The sequence below is a fragment of the Nycticebus coucang genome, chromosome 14, assembly GCF_027406575.1.
Source record: "Nycticebus coucang isolate mNycCou1 chromosome 14, mNycCou1.pri, whole genome shotgun sequence".
In the NCBI taxonomy this organism is placed as follows: Eukaryota; Metazoa; Chordata; class Mammalia; order Primates; family Lorisidae; genus Nycticebus; species Nycticebus coucang.
The window spans coordinates 13696875-13716186 of NC_069793.1; the positions used below are offsets into that span (position 1 = coordinate 13696875).

At 48.6% G+C, this 19312-nt stretch overlaps 1 protein-coding gene across 1 annotated transcript in view; it reads right to left on the reverse strand.

Moving 5' to 3' along the window:
- The window catches only part of DTX4 (deltex E3 ubiquitin ligase 4), a 36051-nt gene that overhangs the window by 8582 nt on the left and 8157 nt on the right, over window positions 1-19312 (reverse strand). Inside the window, exons 2-8 of the mRNA XM_053561816.1 lie at window positions 17158-17881; window positions 11009-11070; window positions 10508-10669; window positions 8652-8713; window positions 7542-7694; window positions 4519-4680; window positions 303-392 (exon numbers count right to left, since the gene is read on the reverse strand). Coding sequence (XP_053417791.1) covers window positions 303-392; window positions 4519-4680; window positions 7542-7694; window positions 8652-8713; window positions 10508-10669; window positions 11009-11070; window positions 17158-17881 — 1415 coding nt within the window. The remainder of the gene's footprint in view (window positions 1-302; window positions 393-4518; window positions 4681-7541; window positions 7695-8651; window positions 8714-10507; window positions 10670-11008; window positions 11071-17157; window positions 17882-19312) is intronic.

Below are 19312 nucleotides of genomic sequence, written 5' to 3' on the forward strand. Positions count from 1 at the left end.
AGCCAGCAGACCTCTAGACATGGGATCCTAAAATAGATGAATTATTGTCAATAATACCTTGGAGAGGAGGAAAACCAAAAGCTCCATCCCCAGCTGCCTGCAAAAACAAATTCTAATCATATCCACCCTTTCTTGTGGTTGATTCCAATAAGACTTTATTACTGTGTGTGCATCTGGAGTCAAAAGACACCCAGTTCTTTTTGTCCTGTTCAGTTTAGGAAGCAAAACTTTAGGCCCTAACACAAAAGTCAACTCCTTGGTTTCAGTCTGAAACCCTGTTCCACACTGAAACCTCCACTTACTTTTCTCCCTTTCTCGCTGTCCGGAAGGTAACAGTGTCGGGGGAAACCACGGGCGCTGAAGCTCTTCCCAGGATTTGGGTGTTCGGGTCCCTGAAAGCAGAAAAGAAAGAAAGCATTTTTGTTTTTTTTTTTTTTCAAAATATTTCTGATGAGAAGGGGGTACAGCCTGTGACTAATTCAAATAATAATGACAATAACAGCTGTAAAGCCTAGACAGAGAAGGGGACCAAAAGACAGTGAGAGTAGTTATTTAATACACGAGCTTTGGGGTCCTTAGCCCTGGATTTAGACCCAGAGCCGCCACCTCTCCCCTTCTGTCCCCACTATACTAGTGGAAGCCCCGTCTTGGGCATGTTTTTTGCCCAGCTCTTCAAGAGGAAGGATGTAAAATACTTAGTTGGAGGAATTGTTATGAATGTTAAGTGAGCGTGGTGCTTGGTGCTTGGCAAGAGCTCAGGACACGTTTAACATCCTTCATCATCATCATCATCATCATCGTTTTACAAAAGAAAACTGCAGTGCAGAGGAGTTACATGGCTTCCACAATATTAGTGGCCTTCCTAAAACTTAAGCCCAGGTTTCTTGAGGCATACTGTGGACTTTCTTTCTTCTTTTTTTTTAACCTCTTAACTACTCAGAATAACAAAAGTGCCTCTAAGGTATGAGCCATGTGCTCAGAATTTTTTTCTGAATGATTCTTGTGGATTTTCTCCTTTGTTCTCCCTCGTGTGTTTCTGTTTCTTTTCTTGAGATAGTTAGGATTAAACATCTTCTAACAACATCTCAACTCTTGTTACCCATTCTTTTACTAAGCAGGCAGTCTCAGGCCACTTCGTGAGAAAAAAACAGGAGTAGGATTGAGTGGGAACAGGTTTTCCTAGTCGGAGCCCAGAATGGGCCACTGGCCCCTTTGAGAAGCCCATGAAAGGAGATGGATTTATTTCCCAGTAACAATGCACAACCCCCACCTATAAAAATGTTTTTCTAAAATTTCTGAGCATCCCTAACACCCCTGGGGATGGAACCCTGTGTTTGACCCTTGCGGATGCCGTCCACATGATGTTGGTAATTTCATACGACTCTCGGCGAAAGGTCTCACACAGACCATCAGTAAATGTCTCCTGGCTGAGTAAATGAATGAGTGAATTTCTAATACTGCAGGAAAACACAGATTTTTTTTCTATTTTTCTTATTATGGTTCCCAAAATGATTTAAATGGTTCCCCAAATGACTAAAACTTCTGCTGTTTTAATTTTTTTTTAATAGCATAGTTCAACATCACCTGTGATTTGGTGGGAACAGAAAGGTCACATGAGCTGAAAGAAACAAAAATGTCCTCGTGGAGATGCAGGATCTGACAGTTATGAATTTCATATTCACAGGAAATCGCTGCAAACTTACTATGCTTTTCACAGCCACGGGTGTTTCTAAGTCAGGCTGCCTGACTGAAAGGCCAGTTCTGATCAGGGCTCTGAGTGCTCCTAATCTGCCTGGGGCTGCCGCTTGGGTGACCAACTCAGATGTCTGCCTGGCACCAACCCAGCGAGGCTGAGTCCTCCTGGCTCATGACTAAGCGGAGCAGTCACGACTCTGCCTCAGCCGGCCCTGAGCTTCTCCCCCAGGGAACGGCTCTCTGCAGTGAAGGTGAACCTGGAAGGGCTCAACTCCCCCCCCCCCCACATACACAGAAGCCTGTGCCTACGTGGTCCCTGCAGTCTTGAGGGAGATGTGGCACTGAGTGTCCTGCTGCCAGCCCTCCGGGTGAGTCTGCAGAGGGGCCAGACTAACCGTGGAAAACCACACTTCCCTTTACATGAGCTTGGGTTTGCTTGGAGAAGTGGAGCATCTGTCAAGGCCTCATGCAGCCTCCTCTTAGGCTTTCTGCTCTTTTAATTCTGGAGGGAATGGCTGGCCCACTCTGATCTTTGCTCACTCCAATCCATTCTACTTCCCGCAAAGCCATTGGCAGTCTCTCTTGACTCTGTATTTACATTCATGTCCCTGTCATCCTGACAGACTCCCTCAGACTCACCCCGGAAGTCTCACCTGACCCTACATCCAACCACGTCTCATTCTCCTTACCCTGGTTCAGGCCCCATACCCAGCGTCTGAACTACTGCACTGGTCTCCTACCGGGTCTTCTTTCCTCTGGCCACGTGCGACCCTTCTACCAGACTGGCCTTCCTGAAGCATAATCCCAGTCAATCACACGACCTTCCATAATCCTAGTCACACAACCAGCAAGGTTTGGGCTCCCTGTAGCCTGAGGAGGAACGCCCCTGCCCCCCACTCTGCCGCTCAAGGAATTCCTGGGACCTGGCTGCAACTTCCCTCACCATCCAGGCCCCACCTCTCCTTCATGCTCTGCCCTCCGCCTCCTTTGTAAGTCTCAGGCCCCAAATTCAGCCCTTCCTTCTTGTCCTCCAATACCCAACTTTCTCTCCTCTACAAGTCTGTTACCTCCTCCCCCAAATTATGCTTTTCTTCATTTCCTCCTGTCTCTCAAGACTCAAGTAGAGAGTGTCCCCACCAGAAAGTCTCCTCTGACCCTCCCGGACAGACAGACAGACAGACAGAAGCCCTCTTCTTTACCCTAAGTATGATCCTCAGTACCTCGCCCAGTGCCCCAGTACACACAGGCAAATGTTACCGCCATTCCTCACAATACCTCTGCGTGTTACATTCCAAGCTGCACAAGTGAAGAAACCAAACTTGGAAAGGTCAGGCAGCTGTCCAACGTCACCACCTAAGAAGGTCTCAGCCAGAAATCGGGACCCAGGTCCATCTGCCTGTGAAGGTCCTTTGTTCCCACTTTGTCTACACCGCATGGCATAGCTTTGATCCATGACATTTATGCAGCTTTCCCTGATTAGTTGGTGAGACCCTCCTGAAGAGCCATGTTTCATTCAGTTCTTTCACAGGCTATCACACCCTCCTGTTTTATTTCCTACACATCACTGATTACTACTTGGAAGCACTTTTATAGTATATGTTCACTTTATTCCCTTCCTCACCCCATGAAAATGGGGACTTCAGGGGACAAAGATTGATTGAGCTGTTTTTCTCACTGATTCTCCAGCACCTAGACCAGTGATTTTCAACTGGTGTGCCATGAGAGTATCTTAGGTGTGCCACGAAAAATTTTAAAGAGCATTAATTAAATTATTTTTGAAAGAAGTTCAAAGCGTGGTAAATATATTCTTTTTTTTTTTTTTTCCAGCTTTTTTTTTGGCTGGGGCTGGGTTTGAACCCACCAACTCTGGTATATGGGGCTGGTGCCTTACTCCTTGAGCCACAGGTGCGGCCCTCTTGTTTTTGTTTGTTTGTTTGTTTTAAACAACATAATTTAAATGTGCTGGGGAAGTTTAAGTGTGCCACGAGATTAAAAAAAGGTTATAAACACTGATCTAGACCATGCCAGGGCCATAATCCACACCCAAATATTTGTTAAGTGAAGGACAAAATGAAAAACAACCAATATGAGAAAAGAAAAGAGGGTGAACTAATAAATATTTGCTAAAAAAAATCAATCCAGTAAGCACCCTAGAACATTTGGAAAAAGCTTCCTTGTGAGAAGGAAGAGCCACATTTGGGTTCACTGTCAGGAATACTGTTTACGTTTTTCCTTAGGGTTGTCTTTCAAAGAATTGAAAAAGGAAAGACATGCCCATGTAAATCAAAGCCAAGTGTAGCTACCAAATTACAAATGCAAATGCCATTTGACAAAGAAATCCCGCTTCTAGAAGATTATTCTATGGATACATTCACAAGCGTAAGAGGTTATTCATTACACCCTTATTTGTTGTAGCAAAAGACTGGAAACAATCCACACGGGCCGTCAAACGGTGACTGCTGAGTATAAATTGTGGCACATTTACACAATGTATTATTATGGAGACATAAGGATAAGGAAGCTCTCCCTATACTGACATGGAAAGATCGGTGGCCTGTATTATTAATTGAAAAATGCTGGGTGCAGAAAAATGTGCCTAAAATGTCACTCTTTGTTTAGAAATAGGAGGGGTACATGCAATCTGGTACCTATGCACAAAGAACCCTGGAAGGACACTCAAGAAAGCGAAAACAATGGTGGGGAAGGGGGAAGGGGGTGGTGCGGCCAGGTACATGGGGAGGGTGGGAAGCAGAATTTTCCTAGTAAAATCTGTTACCTGCAAACACCCAAAGCAGTAAAAACCGACAGCTCTGCAGGGCTCACCTGAATGCCGGGGGGGATGCTGTAGATGATTCGGATAGTTTTGCAGTCTGGGTGGCCAGGCAAGGAATGGGGGATGAGGTGGTACTCCATCTTCCCTGGGGGCTGAGTGCCCGTCTTCACTCCGTAAATGGTCTTACAGGTTGGACACTGCAAACTTCCATCCTGAGGGGACAAGGCCAGAAGAACCAGATTAGGAAACAGGAATTTTTGGTTAGTAATGCCCCCACCCAATCCCAAAACGTACTACAGATAATAAACCAAGGGGACAAAACGCAACAAAACTAGTAACAGATCTCAGTTTTCCTCCTAGCCCAGCTACCTAGGCTATTTCTGCTTTTTCCAAATTCACCGGAAGTAAATTCCACAAATAGCCCCCAGGTCCCATGCCGAGGAACATGTAACCAGAGGCCCCTGTCCAGGAGGAGACCAGCTCACTGGGGCAGGAAGCACACATGGGGAAGTGGTACTTACCCACTAAGTACCAAATGGGCGGAACAGGATGCAAACACTTGCCCAGATGTGGAGCATCTGAATTACCCGGGGAGCTGGTTAAAAATAAAGCCACCTGGGCCTCCACATCAGGCCTGCTGGATCAGAATTGGGAGTCCTCAAAGTATAGTGGTTCAGAGTATGAGCTGTAAAGTCAAAACCCCAGATCTGATTCTTAACACACCATCTACCATCTTATCTCATCTGTCTACTGCGTGACTTGGGGCAAATCTATCAACCTGAGTCTCAGTTACCTTTATAGAACAAGGAAAATGATAGTATCTGTCTCCCTGGGTTGTTGGCAGAATTCAATGAGATAATCCACAGGAAGGATCTTGCCTGTGGTGTTTCTAAATATTATTAGTGTGTTTATGAAGCCAGTGCTATAGACGGAGAAAGCGGGCACTATGGTGCTGGAACGAAGGAGGAAGACTTTAAGGAAATGGTCCTGAAGAACAGTCAGGAACTGGCTGAGGAGGACAGAGAGTAAGGTCTAGATAAGGAACCAGAGGAGGGAATGATGGCAGTAATTGGAGTATTTTAAATCTCACAATGGAGTTTACATCTTTTGTTTCATTTAGGATGCATCTTTTGACACTGGCCGGGAGGGATTTTATAGAGAAAGGAACTGAGGCACAGCAAGATTAAGAAACTCGCTAATCAGAGCTGGAACTCTAATGCATCTGTCTAAACCCCTGGGCTTTAAAATGCCCCTCTGTGGCACTGTCAGTGGGAAGAGGGGGTTCTGGATGCAGTGATGCAAAGCTGATTTCCAGGCTCCCCAAAAAGGGAGTGAGCAGAAGGAAGGTGGTGTGTGCAGGCAGGGAGCAAATTCAGATGTTCTGCTGCACAGCTGGGACCAGAGCTCTCCAGGACATCCTAATCTTTTCAGGAAGACAGGGATCCTCTGCAGAGCTATTTAGGGACATACCCATTTGTGCTTCATTCATTTAAAGGGGCAGCTCAGATACAGGGCAAGTACTCTCTGAAACCCGGCTCCCTCTCTCCCCTCTAGCTTTCACTTGCTTCATGACTTTGAGTGAATCACTCCATCCTCTCTGAGTTTTTTTCTCCCATGTGTTTAGTAAAATAAAAACACATGCTTCAAAGTATGACTATAAAAGAGAATAAAGGATAGTATCTTGAGAAACATTTTTGAAGCCCCATGGAAATAAATGCAAAGAGTTACATGTACCAGATTATTTTCAAATACAGTCATCAAAAAAAGAGAACAAATGTGCCAAGAAACCCCTTCAAAACCAAAATAATCTCTACAAATGCAAGGTCCCAGTGAAACCTTTTAACCCAGCATTGGGAAAGTGAATATGGTATCCAAACTTGCATCCTCCATCGGTGATCAAGTACCAGGGTGATTCCTGGGGACATGAAGAAAGAGCCTGCGGTCGGCACTTTGGGAACTTCAATCAAATAGGCTCCATAAATATGATGGGAAAAAGTTATTATAATACAAAGGAGATTATCAATTTGAATAATAACAGTAAGGGCATCCTCTAATGTAGGTATGTTTTTAATGTCCATTTTCCAGACAGGCAATAAAATCTCAAAGAGGTTGAAAATCTTGCCCAAGGCCATTTGTCTACTAAGCCAGAATTCAAGTTTGGGTCTGCTGCCCCTCTTGACTCTTCTCTTTCCCACAGCAACGGATGGGCAGAGCAGCCCCTAAAATCCAGACATCTGGGGGATGGGAGATGTCAGGAAAATCTCAGACGCTGGTGCAATCCAAGCTGGGTCTGGAGAAATGAGTCAGATTCAAACTCATGGAGATGAGGAGTAAAAGTTACTACGGGCACAGCAAAGAACATCAGCCAATGACTTAGGAAATAGAGACTGTAAGGAGAGAAGCATCATGGAAGGAGCCTCCCAGAGTCCTGAAAACCTGCTCTAACGGGGGAACACGAACGCACTGTCGGTTAACCAACAAGACGAGAGCCTCAGAGCCCTTCCTGGCTTCCAACAGTGGGGTTCCAGGGCAGGGATTACCTGATACACTTTGGCAAGAATCTCTAGTACCTTTAAAGGGACAATCAAAGATGTTTTGAAATTATCCAAAGAAAATGGATTACAACAGACGATCTCTAGCCTGGAGAAGAAAGGGGGATGGGGAACCGCATTTACACAGCGTGGATGAACACTGCCATGGGTCCAGCACTGGGATAAAAACTTTCTTCTCTCCCACTGGGGGAGACCCATTCCACCTCTCCAGGGGGCCCTGACAATGGGCCACTCCCCTCACAACCTTCATGGACAAAAGTCCTTCACCCTTTAACCTCCATACCCAAGGCTGGAGGAGTTAGGAGCTTGGCCCAAAGAGACAGTGAGGACAGGTTTTGCCAGCCTTGTGACATGGTGGAGAATTGATCCTGCTGAGAGCAGCCAAGATAGTGACTCTTACTGCCCCGGGGTACTTCTGAGCGTCCCAGGATCATGCAGGTGAGGCCCCAGTAGGGCCTTCATGCTCTTCTCCTCCCGGGGCCCACCCTGGGGACAGCAGCAGTCCCATGGCTGGCACTAACCTTGTTCCCGTTGTTGTACATGGCGACCAGGCAGTAGATGTGGTAGATGTGGCCACATTTGGACAGCTTTCCCACCAGGTCCGGCTTGACCGTGGGCTGTGGGCCTTTGTAGCCCGAGGGGGCTGTGAGACGCTCCATACAGATGGTGCAGTCCTGGAGGTGAGGGGAACAGAGCAGAGAGGTGTCAGCTCTCACCCAGCTGGGGGCCAGGGCACCTCCATGGTGGTTCCTATAGCATCTCAGAAGTCGATGAGCTGTTATAGTTCCTCTTCCAGAAAACCTACCAATCAGGGGGCAAGCACTCTGGGACTCTAAATATGGTTTTGCTTTGCTTTACACAAAGGAGACATTCATGGTATGACTCCTGGCAGTGGTGCTTATTCATATGGGCTCATCAACGAAATCATAATCTCCTTGAGAGCTGGGCCTTCCTTTGTGTACCCAATGGCTTGTGGAGCAAACAAACCCTTACGGACATACCCATTGATAAGCTTTACTTAAGGTGAACTTTTGTAAAGGAAGTGTATTTCTAGTGCACCAGAGAAGCTGCTATTTAAATAAATCCACCAGAGGTTTCTCAACCTCAGCACAGTTGACATTTCGGGCAGGAAATTCCTTCCTGTGGGGACTGTCCGGGGAGCTGTGGGGACTGTCCCGGGCACTGCAGGGTGTTTACCAATGTCCCAGGTCTCTGCTCTACCCCACTAGATGCTAGTGATGTCTCCCCATCTCAGGTCATGACAACCAAAAATGTCTCCAGACTCAGCCAAATGTTCCTAGGATGGGTCTGAATCGCCTCTGGCAGAGAACCTGGTCTGTATCAAACCCATTTTAAGGAGAGTTCTCATGGCTTATCACACTGTTTTTCTTAAAGTCAGACTATTATGTTAAGGTCACTTAGAATCAGTCAGCGCTGCACTGAACAGGGACGGGGAGGGATTCAGGTGCTGGTGCAGCTCTGGATCAGGAACCCTGGAGCTGGCTTGGCCCAGCTCTGTATTACTCAGGGCTCAGAAAGCAGCTCCTGCCACATCCTGCAGAAAACAGCAGCAGCAGAAATGCTCGCGGGCAACAGAGAAGATGCCTCCTGCCCTGCTTCCCTGCACTTACCTCCTCTGGTGGGTGCCGGACTTTCTGCAGATACTTCTTCAGCACCTCCTCGGGGGTCTTACCTGTGGAGACAGGAGGATCAGTGGGCCACCATGGCAGAGGTAAGGGGTCAAACAGCCTTTCCTTGCCATGTTAGGCATTCCAGAGAGGAAGGTGACCAGCCAAGTTCAAACAGAAAAGGGGAGGGATTCCTTCTGCAACTAATACCAGTTGCAAAAAGCCAGTGAGGCAGTTTGAGGAGAGGGGAGCTGTTCACACCTGCCTGCCTTTACCTCCCACTGTCATTTCCCTGACATCCCTCTGCCTATTTTCAACAAGCCCACTTTTTAAGTGAGATGGGTAGAGGGTTTCTCTTCCTTCTAAATCAATGAGCCTAGACTTGTTCAAGTGATTCAATCAGATAACAGATAGGAAAGCATTTTGTAAACTGTTACACATTAAATAAACATTAGGGAGTCTTACCACATTCATTTTAAAATTTGCTAAGTACTGCCTCATTTTGTAACATGGTGTCAACTTCAGGACAGTCATTCTTGGCTTTGGGAGGTGCTGTCACTGCCAGCAGACACAGCCCAGCAGCAGGGGAAGGGTGATGCTCTGGGAGGCACCTGGTGGGCTGCAATGATTTAGAGATGTCTTCTGGACTGGCAGACCCTTAGGAGGTAGCCCGACTTGAAGGTACAGGATGGGATGATACAGCCTTACATGGAGGCACAGAAAGGAAAAATGACCACTGCCACCTTGGGCCACACTCCTAATTTCTCTAAGCCTCTTTTTTTCTCCTATAAAGTAGAAAACAGCAAAGCACATGCCTCGAAGGGTGGCTTGACAGTTAAATGAGTCCTCTGACATTGTGCCAGAGAAGGGTTCAATATGTGCTACTAATAATAACAGGAAGAGGGGGAAAGTGTAAAATCCTGTTAGTTCCTATCAGACTCTGAGCAAGGCAATTGAGTTCATCGAAGCAGGGACATTTTGATAGATTATAAAAGTAGGACAAGGGTTGAGGAAGAAAATCATGCAACAGCCAAAAGCTGAGATGCAGGCTTTTCCCTCCCACTGCTCTGCTTCTCTTGCAAGAATTATGCTTCCATTAATTAAGAGCTTATTTCTTGCCAGGACCTGGCCTAAGTGCAATGTGCACATGTGATTTGATTTAAACTTCACAAGAAGCTTGCAAGATGGGGATAGTCCAATCATTTGACAATAAGAATCAATGACCAGAAAGGCCAGCCATAGAGCTGAGCCTGGGTCCTGTAGTGCCAGCAAGGTCCAGGTATTGGCCTCTTAGTTGCTTGATGGTTGGTAAGTAGGGAGGGGCTCCTGAAGGAGGGTTCAAGTGGCCAGAGTATCTGGAGGCTCTTAGGGGACGCCAGACAGTGGCTCCTTCCCAACTGTCATGGACGCATTTCAGCACATCCCTCCCAGATCCCAACTGTGAGCATCTTTGCCCTGCAATAAAGATGAGAAAATAGAGGCTCCACTACTTGTAAATGACAGAGTGGTGACTTGAATCCAATCTGTTTGGGTTCCAATGCCACAGTGATCTTTCTTTCCTAGTATATTTTCTTTGTACTACACTTAATATTTTTGTTTCTATACCTGGGCATGGTATATTTTTATTTCTCAAGGTGTATCCATCTGATCCATAAATAATCCATTTTGATGTAATCATCAAAATTTACTAGTTAGGCCCACTTTGCAGATATGGAAATTAAGGCACATGACAACAAAAAAATGTCTCCAGACAGCACCAAACTTTCCCAGGATGGGTTCTAAATCAGCACTTGGTGGTGGGGGCAGAGCTGGGGCTGGAAACCAGGTCTTGGTACCCCATATGATAAAGAGGCTGGTACCTTTCTTGGCTTGTTTCTTGGTGGTCTTGCGGCTTGTGTTGGAAACCCCTGGGATGGATTTTATTTCGCTCTTGCTGACAGGCGGTGGATGCAGGACCAGCTTCGGTGGCCTAGTGAGACACACGGGCAGCCCTGCTGCGCTCATGAGGATCCCAGTGATTCCTGGAAGGGGCAGCGTATGGGTGGGCCAGGACTGAAGATGTGGCTCCCACCACTCCCAAAATTCCTCCCTCCCCTCCTCCTCACCAGCAGAGAGTTCTCATAATTCACGGATTTTCTACTCTGCCTTCTGCTCTTCCCAGAAACTTATTCTTCAATAGCACACTTTACTTTTAGCAATCACTTCTCCCCCCCATGCTTCCTGCCCTTCTCATGCAATTTCCCAAATCCCCATCTGCTTTTATGAACACACAGATTACCTCCTTTTTGCAAATACTCCCTACCTATTTTGTAACTCTGATTTCTCCATCACAAGCAAGTGCATCCCAGAGTTGCTCTTACCTGCTAAGGCAGGGTTGACAGGACTAGATCCATTTAGGTTCTTCACTGGAACAGTGGGGACCCTGTGGAAGGAAAGAGAAGATTCATATGGTTTTGACAAGAGGGACAAAATGGACCAGTTGTTTACCCCTACTAAAGATGCAGGAAGCTCTTAAGGCAGCCACCAGCTAGAGGTAAAATTTTCACAACCTAAGTCAGACGATGTCATTCCTCCACTCATAGCCTCAGAACTTGGTATGACTCCTCAGTTCACTCAGAGTCAAGGTCAAAGTCCTAGCAAGGTCTGCACAGCCCTGTGTGATCTGCCAACACTCTCCACTCTAATGCCCTTATCTCTCTGGCCTCCTCTTGTGTCACTCAACTCTTTGCCTTTTTTGTTCCTCCTACAGGCAGGCATGCTCCTGCCTCAGAGCCTTTGCATTTGCTGTTTCCTGTGCCTGAAATGCTGTTGCAACAGATAACTGCTGGGCTCCCTTCTATGAACCCTCCAGGAACCTGAGGCCACCTTATTTAATACTGCTGCCAACCCCCCACCCACTCATCTACCCACCCCGAGAATCTTGCTCTATTTATGATCTATTAAAAAAGAAGTTGTTGCTTATCATCTCCCCTTCTAGAACCTAAAGGCAAACATCTCCGCCTGTGTTGTTCAGAACGTAACACTAATCAGTCTGTATTTGTCAAAGGAATGAAAATATAAGGAAGTTCAAACCAGGTGTAGAAAAGAGTCCCTAAGATGCTTTTAAAAAGACAGAGTTCCAGGTCTAGACCAGGATCCCCACCTGTGGAGCATGGGAATCTACATTTTTCCAAAGTTCCCAAGAGGATGCAGATGTGGTGAATCCCTAGTCCAGCATTTGGAAGCTGCTGCTGGAACAGCTGCCTTTTCTCTTTTTCCCTGAGACATACACAAATATCAGGCCAAGTCATCTCCCCTTCCTGCCCCTCTCCCCAGAAGCCCCAACCAGGCTGGAGAGGAGACAGCACAGCTGCCTGGGAAAGGCCTCCCACAGTGCTGACTCGAAAAATATGGGACACATGGGACTGGGTCTTGCACCATCCTCTCTGCAGCCTAGGCTCCCACAGCTGGGCTTGGAGAAGCCACTGGATCTGGTCACAGATGGCTCCAGGGGCCAACAGCCTGGGAGGCCTGCAGGTCTGTTATGGGGGTAGGATGGGTGGGGAAAAGAGCCTTTGTTTACTCGTTTATCTATCCACACAAAAAATGTTTATTGAGTTTGTGTTGGACACTGTTCCTGATGCTGGGGACACAGCAGTGAACACACAGCCCATGCTCCTTCTCAAACATGTATTAAAATTGCTACCCCATAAATGCATTAATGTACACATGATCTATGTGTTTATGATTTAATAAAAAAAAAAAGGGAAAAAAAAATTGCTAACACACAGCCCACCTCCTGCCAGCAGTGGCTACAACTGCCCACCAAATATCAACTTGTCTCATGCTTCCAACAAACCATGCAAGAAACATTATTAGTTCCATTTTATAGGCAGGGAAGTTGAGGCACAGAGAGATTAAGCAAACTTGATCAAAATCGCATGTCCTAGGATTTGAACCCAGAAGATCTGTCCCCAGAGCCCATTCACCAGGCCACTCACTATGCCAGGCACTTATGTCTACACAATCCTCATGACACCCCACACTCCAGACAGAGGATCTGTCATCTGTAACAAGTAGACCCACCACTAGGACAGGTGGGTGGGGAGCAGGAAAGGGACCACCAGGCTGAGCAGTGGGGTCTGTCTATGTCCACATGCCCATAAGGATGGTGCTTCCCCAGCTATGTCAGGCCTGCTGGGGCCTCAGTCCCTTCCCACCAATATTGGGAGGAGGAAAGAACAGATGTGGGAATGTTTGTGTCCTACCAGGCCGCCAAATGCCACTTTTCTTCCAGAACTGTCCCTAGAATAAATCAAACCCAGATGGATGGAGGGGAAAGCCGAACTTTAAACAAGGGCCACTAGGCCAGGGAAAGAGTAATGGACTTGATTCTGGACTCTGTGAGCCCCCAGGGCCAGGCTCGCTATGATGGTCGGGGGTCAGGAAAGACTCCTAGCTCTGCCAGTAGTTTCTCACATACTTCAATTTTCTGAGTCTTAATTTTATCAATGAAATGGTGAGGGTCTTGGGTTGGAAGACCCCAGGGAGACTTGCTGATGATTTCCCACCCCAGTAGCTGACAGCAAGGTGGCACCTCAAGCCCTGGGACCCCAACCAGGGCAGCTTCTCCTCCTCCCCAGCTCCTTCTGAGAGGTTGCTGGGGAAGACCAGGCCTCCTGGACCCTGCTCCCAGCTCCCCACCAGGGGGCAGTGCTCCTGCTCAGGCTGCACCTGCCTCCCCCCTCACCATCTCTGAGGCTCCCACTCTGGCTGATAAGAAGCTACGAACTGGGTGACAAAAGCCACCTTTGTTCCCACAAACTGGACTGGCAGGTTTCCACACCCAACCTGGTCAACCAGGAAATACTCCAATCCCCAGAACACCACACATCTTAGGCAACTCAAGAACTCTGGGCAAGGACTAGAGGGGGGGAGGGGAAGGCTATAGGTGGGCCCTGGGTTTGTATGAAGCCAGTGGGGCTGACAGGTGGGAGAGACACAAAGCCACATCAGAAAAGGGACAACACCGGCTACTGGGCTTGGCTGTTGCCTTGCCAATATACTCTACAGCAGCAGGGGTTCTGGAGAGGAGGGGGCTATCTGCCTATGAAACACAGAAGCGTACAGTGGAAGGAGCCTGCCTTGGAGTCAGGGAATCTTCTTTTCAGCACCAACTTGCTTTGTGCCTTTGGGAGCCAGATAGTCCCTCGGCACTTTGCTGGCCACATCTGAGTTACCATTGCTGAGAATAGGGCACCTAAATGTCTGACATGGGGAGATCCCTCTAAAGATTTAGGATTTAGGTCAAATACTTAGTAAATAACTGATTTACTATGCAAATTTGGGCAATGATTTACACTTTTCTCTCCCAACTGCAAAGGGCCTTTTCCTGCTTTAATATTCCAATATTCTCAGATTCCTGAAGATGTGGGATCAAGAGTATATCTACTCAGAATTGCTGAGTTGCCAACACTTGACTACACCTCCCCCACTACTACTGGTTAAGATGAAAACCTGGGAGAACAGCCCATGAAGTCCAGGGTGGTTGCACCCTGTTGGGGCTTGAGCTACATATGCCTGAGCCCTTGTTCTAGAAAATAGCAACCCAATGACAGGCAGCCTCTCCCATCCTCTAGTCGACTCCACTGAGCCAAATCTGTCCGGCCTAACCACTTGCTGGCCAATCCAAAGACACTCCCTCCTCCTGCTTTGCTGGTCTGTTCCCAGGTATGGAGGGTCCAAGATTTATCATGGTTTCCGTTGCTGAAATATAAAGCAAGACAAGAGATGAGAGCAGGCCAGATGGAAGGAGTTGTGGGGGTGAGGGGAAGTGGTATCTCTGCAGACACTATGGTGAGAGTGTATTTTTTCTGGCAGTTATGGACCAACTAGGGAATCCTCCAGCAGGAGGATTTAGGTCTTGTCCAGCAGGACAAGAGCCTCGTCTCTATAGCAACCAGGTTTAGCTGGACACAGAGAAACTTCAACTCTGGAGGAGGGGGCTGGGTGGGGATGATGCCCACTTTCCACCACACAGCTCCCCCTTCCCTTTAGAAACCCCCTGCTTGTGTCTCTGAATAATTCACAGAATCTCTTGTCCCCTGCCCCCCCCCACCCCCCCGAAACCTTTCTCTTCATTCCACTTCTCTTGCCCTCCCTGGTCTTCCTTTTTCCGTGGGAAAGTTGCTGGAAGAGGTCATGGGCAAAGAGAGGAGGGAGGGAAGGGGCCCTGCAGCGACAGAAGGTCGATGGCAATGCCAGACAAAGGGAATCAACACGCTAATTAAATGGGCAAGAAAGGCTGGAGGAAAAGATGGGAGTGGGGGTGAGGGAGAGGTGGGAGGTGAAAAGGAAAGGGCTGGAAGATCCAGAGGGGTAGGCAGGGGCCTCCCTTGTCAGGAAAACAGAACTGGGAGAAGAAAAAAAAGTCCAGCTTATTTCTATAGCCCTTTGAAACTGCACTGCCGAGACCTCCACCCATTCTCTGGCCCCGATTCTCTTGGCAGGCGGAGGGAACAAAGAGGAGAGAAAAAGTTGCCTTCCACTCACTCACGGACTCACTCATCAGATTCAAAGGCAACTGGGTGCCTCTCCCTCAATGAGGGCATGAGGTCACTAGGCATTTGCCAAGGATGCCAGAGCCAAGTTGAGGTTTTAGACTCTTCTCAGCTTTGAGTTCAAGTCAACAACTACATATTGCACATTCAGTAGGAACCTGTTAACAATAGTAACAATTATAGTAGCAGCAAATACTGACTGGACTCTTATTATGTGTCAGGCATTGTGCTAAGTCTCTACACTGACCATTTGATCAATATGACAACCCCAGAAGGACTTGACCATTACTATCCCATTTTACAGATGAGGAAACTGAAGGCAACAGATGCAAAACCTGCCCCAAGTGACCTAGTAAGGAACTTGGGTTCAAGCCCCGGCAGTCCTGGTCTGTGTTGAGCCTGTCTTCTCCATGCCAGCGTCACCCTGGAACTCTGTTCAAACCCCCAGGATGCTACTGTGTGATGGAGTGGAGAAACAAGCAGAGGAGCAGCTTAGGGACCCATTCTCCTCTCCCAAATACTTCTGCCAAGTCAGGGGAAGTCATGAAAATCCCATGCATCTGACAAGCATTTTGCCATTTGTAAATTGTGTTATATATAAAAGGAAGAGCTGGGTTTAAGCCAAAAGGACAGGGGATGGGGGGTGGGGGCAAAACCTGGGTTCCAATCCCTATTCTATAACACGTGAGCTGTGAGGCCCTCCTAGGGGAATTAATTCTGAGCTAAGTGCCAGTGCCTAACGCTCACATCACAGACTAAGGGGATGGAATAATCTAGTAAATGGCCACAGGGCAAACTTCCTTAGTGGAGGTTTTCATAGTGACAGTGTGGGGCAGGGAAGTCCCTTGGATCTTGCAAAGATTCTGTGGCCCGCCCCTGTCTGGGCCTCCCGACTTCCAGCCCAGCACTCCTCCCACGCCGCAAGGTACCCTCCTCCCCTCTCCTCCCAGCTGCAAACCTCTATGTCCAGGGTCCCAGCTGAGTACTGAGTATGACAGCACCATCCAGTGCATCCTGGATTTTCAGACTTAGGTGCTCAACTCAATCCTAAAACCATCTTGACCATCTGGGGCTCAGGGGTGAAAACAGAGCCAGGCCCCACTGGAGAAAGGGAAGATTGGGTGGGCGCGAGAGGCTGACAGGAAACCAGGGGCTGCAGGCACTGCACGGACCTGGGTTGCTTCAATTTTATGATCAGGAACAATGTAAGAAGCAATACTAATAGGATCTATGATGACATCACCAGGTTGTCACAGGAATAACGGACAATCAGTACGTGGAAAGTGCTCAGCACATACTAAGTAGTTGCCAAAAACGGGCTGCTGTTTCAGTCTGGAGCCGCCCCTCCAACTTCCAGAGAGACAGAGGAAAAGATGCGTCCCTCCGCATCCACTCTGCGCCTGGACTGTGGTATGGGCGTGAGGGGGGAGGAGCACAGCAAAGTCAGAATCTGGGCTCCGGCATCGAATTCCTAAAGTGTGGGTCCTAGTCACTGTCAGTGATTACCTATGTGTCCTTGCGAGGGAACCTCTACTTTCTTCATCTGGAAAATGAGATGTCTACTTCACAGAGTTGCTGCAAGGATTAAATGAAATGATAAAGCCCCAAACTACCACTCAGTGGGAGCTCAGTTACTGTTGCCATTATTACTTAGCAGGCACAATCTCCTCTGAGCGTCCAGCAACCCTAACATGAGTATTATTGCCAGCATATGCAGGGGAGGAAGCTAGGATTACAGTGTCAGGAGTCTAGCTCCAAATCACAGGGCTAATAAGAGGTGAAGTCTCAATGAGGTGCAGATGTCTAGGACCCCAAGCATCAAACCCTCCCTCAGGCACCACACAGACTGCTGTGTCCCTGCAGCTGGGGGCCAACAGGAGACTAGAATGGGCTGAAGTCTTGGCAGCCCCTCCTTCCTCTGATCCAGAAGATGAGTGAGTCACTGCTCCAAGGCAGCAGGGGAGACCTACCCAGAGGCGATCAGCACCCGGGACTGGGCTATGGCCAGACGCTGCAGGTTGGTCCGATTCAACGTGGCCAGGGCCACTCTGCCGGTTTTGCCGTTGGCTCCCGGAGGGCTGGCAGGGGAGCCCGCGGTTGCTCCAGGGGGCATGCTGGAGGTTTGTCGCCGGATCACCTGAGATGGGGCAGTCTTCATAGGGCCTCGAATGGTGCCTGTGCTGTCCAGCGGCTTGGCCCCAAGGCCCGCTGGGGGTGGCAGCTTGACGGCTCCAGAGGGGGGCATGTTCTTGCGGGTCGCTGGGGGCTGCAGGGGCCCAGAGCTGCCATTGACCACGGCGGCCTTAACACTCATCACCAGGACACACTGCGGACAGGAGCAGGGCGGTGCAGGGGACGAGGTGGCAGACATGGGGCTGACTGGCCAGGACTGAGCCTTAGGCAAGGCGCCCGTGACCATGGGGTAGATGAGGTCGAGGCGCCGGCGCACGCGGCGCTGGCGCTGGGTCTGCCGGTTGATCTGGCCCATGGTGTTGAAGTCGATGACGTAGCTGAAGCCGATGGAGGTGAGGTCGATCCAGGGGTGCTGCTTCTCGTAGGCGTGCTGGATGGTGATGCCCACTTCCATGTCGTAGGGCGTCCAGGAACCGTTGTCGTTCTCCCACTCCCACACCACGCCCTTCCCGGGGGCGGAGGACGGGTCATAGTAGTTGCGGCGAACTGGTCGGAGGGTCCCTGCCGAAGTGGGTCGGAGGAGAGAGAGGTCAGGGTCAGCATGGAATCACGCGGAAGGGCATCAAGTCAAGAGGCGAGCATGTAGCAAGTCCCTGCGTGCTGGGCACCTGGCTGCCTGGGGGGCTGCCTGCCAGCTCAGCGTGAGACTCGTTCCTGTAAGTCTGCATGCGACCCGGCTGGGAGCAGAGAGTTACTACGCCAGGGACGTGGGAGGCATGCGGGGTGTAGAAAGAGTGTCTCCCAGGCTGGAGTTGGAACACCTTGGTTTGTCACCAAATTCACTCACTTATTAGCTAATATAGAACCTCTCAGCCTCCTTTTCTCCCTCAGAAAACAGGATCATAACTACTTTCAGGGTTTTTGTAAAAATTAAATGTGCCTCACTTATTCATTCAACAAATATTCCTGGTACTTACATGCACCCTCTACATCGCACTAGGGCATGGCGAGGCCTGGACACATACTACATACATACTCATAAAAACCATATTCCTTCGCCTTTGTTCCTCTAAATGCTTCTGCAGCAAGGGCTTTAGAGGAAAAGGACATAGGCTGTGGAAGCCTAGAAGGCCAGAGGAAGTCTCTGTCTCCATCCAGGAAGGCTGCCCAGAGGCAGTGGGGATGGAGCTGGCTCTCTGAACATTGATGGTACAGTTTAAAAAAAAATATGGTGTGTTACTGTGAGAGGAAGGGAAATCTAATTGGGAGAACTCTCTTTCAACATATAATCTTATACCAACAAAAATAACATTCTTAATGGTCATAACTTTATATTTATTTAACATCTTTCTTTCAAGAAGCTCAAACTCTTGTCTTAATTTTGGCAGTTTCACTGCAGGGGCAGAGAAGAGGCCAAGGTTATTACAGGGTTAGTGGTACAGCAGACATAAACGAGCAGGACTTCAAGCGAGCTAAGCCTATAACTATTGCCCCCTATTCTCCACCTAAAACCTGAAATAGACCCATCCTCAACCTCTGATCTCATGCTACTGATATCAGGGATGCCCAGCTCCAGGCAGGGTAGGGAAGCTAAGGGAGGGTTCCAAGGATGCTGGAATCTCTGCATCTGTAGGCTTAAGTGCCATCCATCAAAGTGGTGGGAAAAGGCTCCCCTTCCCTGGCCTCTGACCCACCCCCTCCTCCAAGCCACAGGGAGACACCAAGACTGGGGACAGAATCTCATTCAAGGGGGGGAAGAAAAGGAACAATGGCTATTCAGGCCTTTGCCAGGGTCATAACCTACCCCCCACCCCATCTCCAAGCCCCTTAATGACCCAAAACATCAACATTCAGAGGCACCAGGGAAAAGCAGAACAATCCCCTATTCATTGCCGGGGCCTCTGCTGGGGGACCACAGGGGTATCAGGATGGGGAGGGTGGCAGCAATAGTTCCCTGGTTTGCCTCCATTTCCTTCCTAAGTAGCCAGCTTG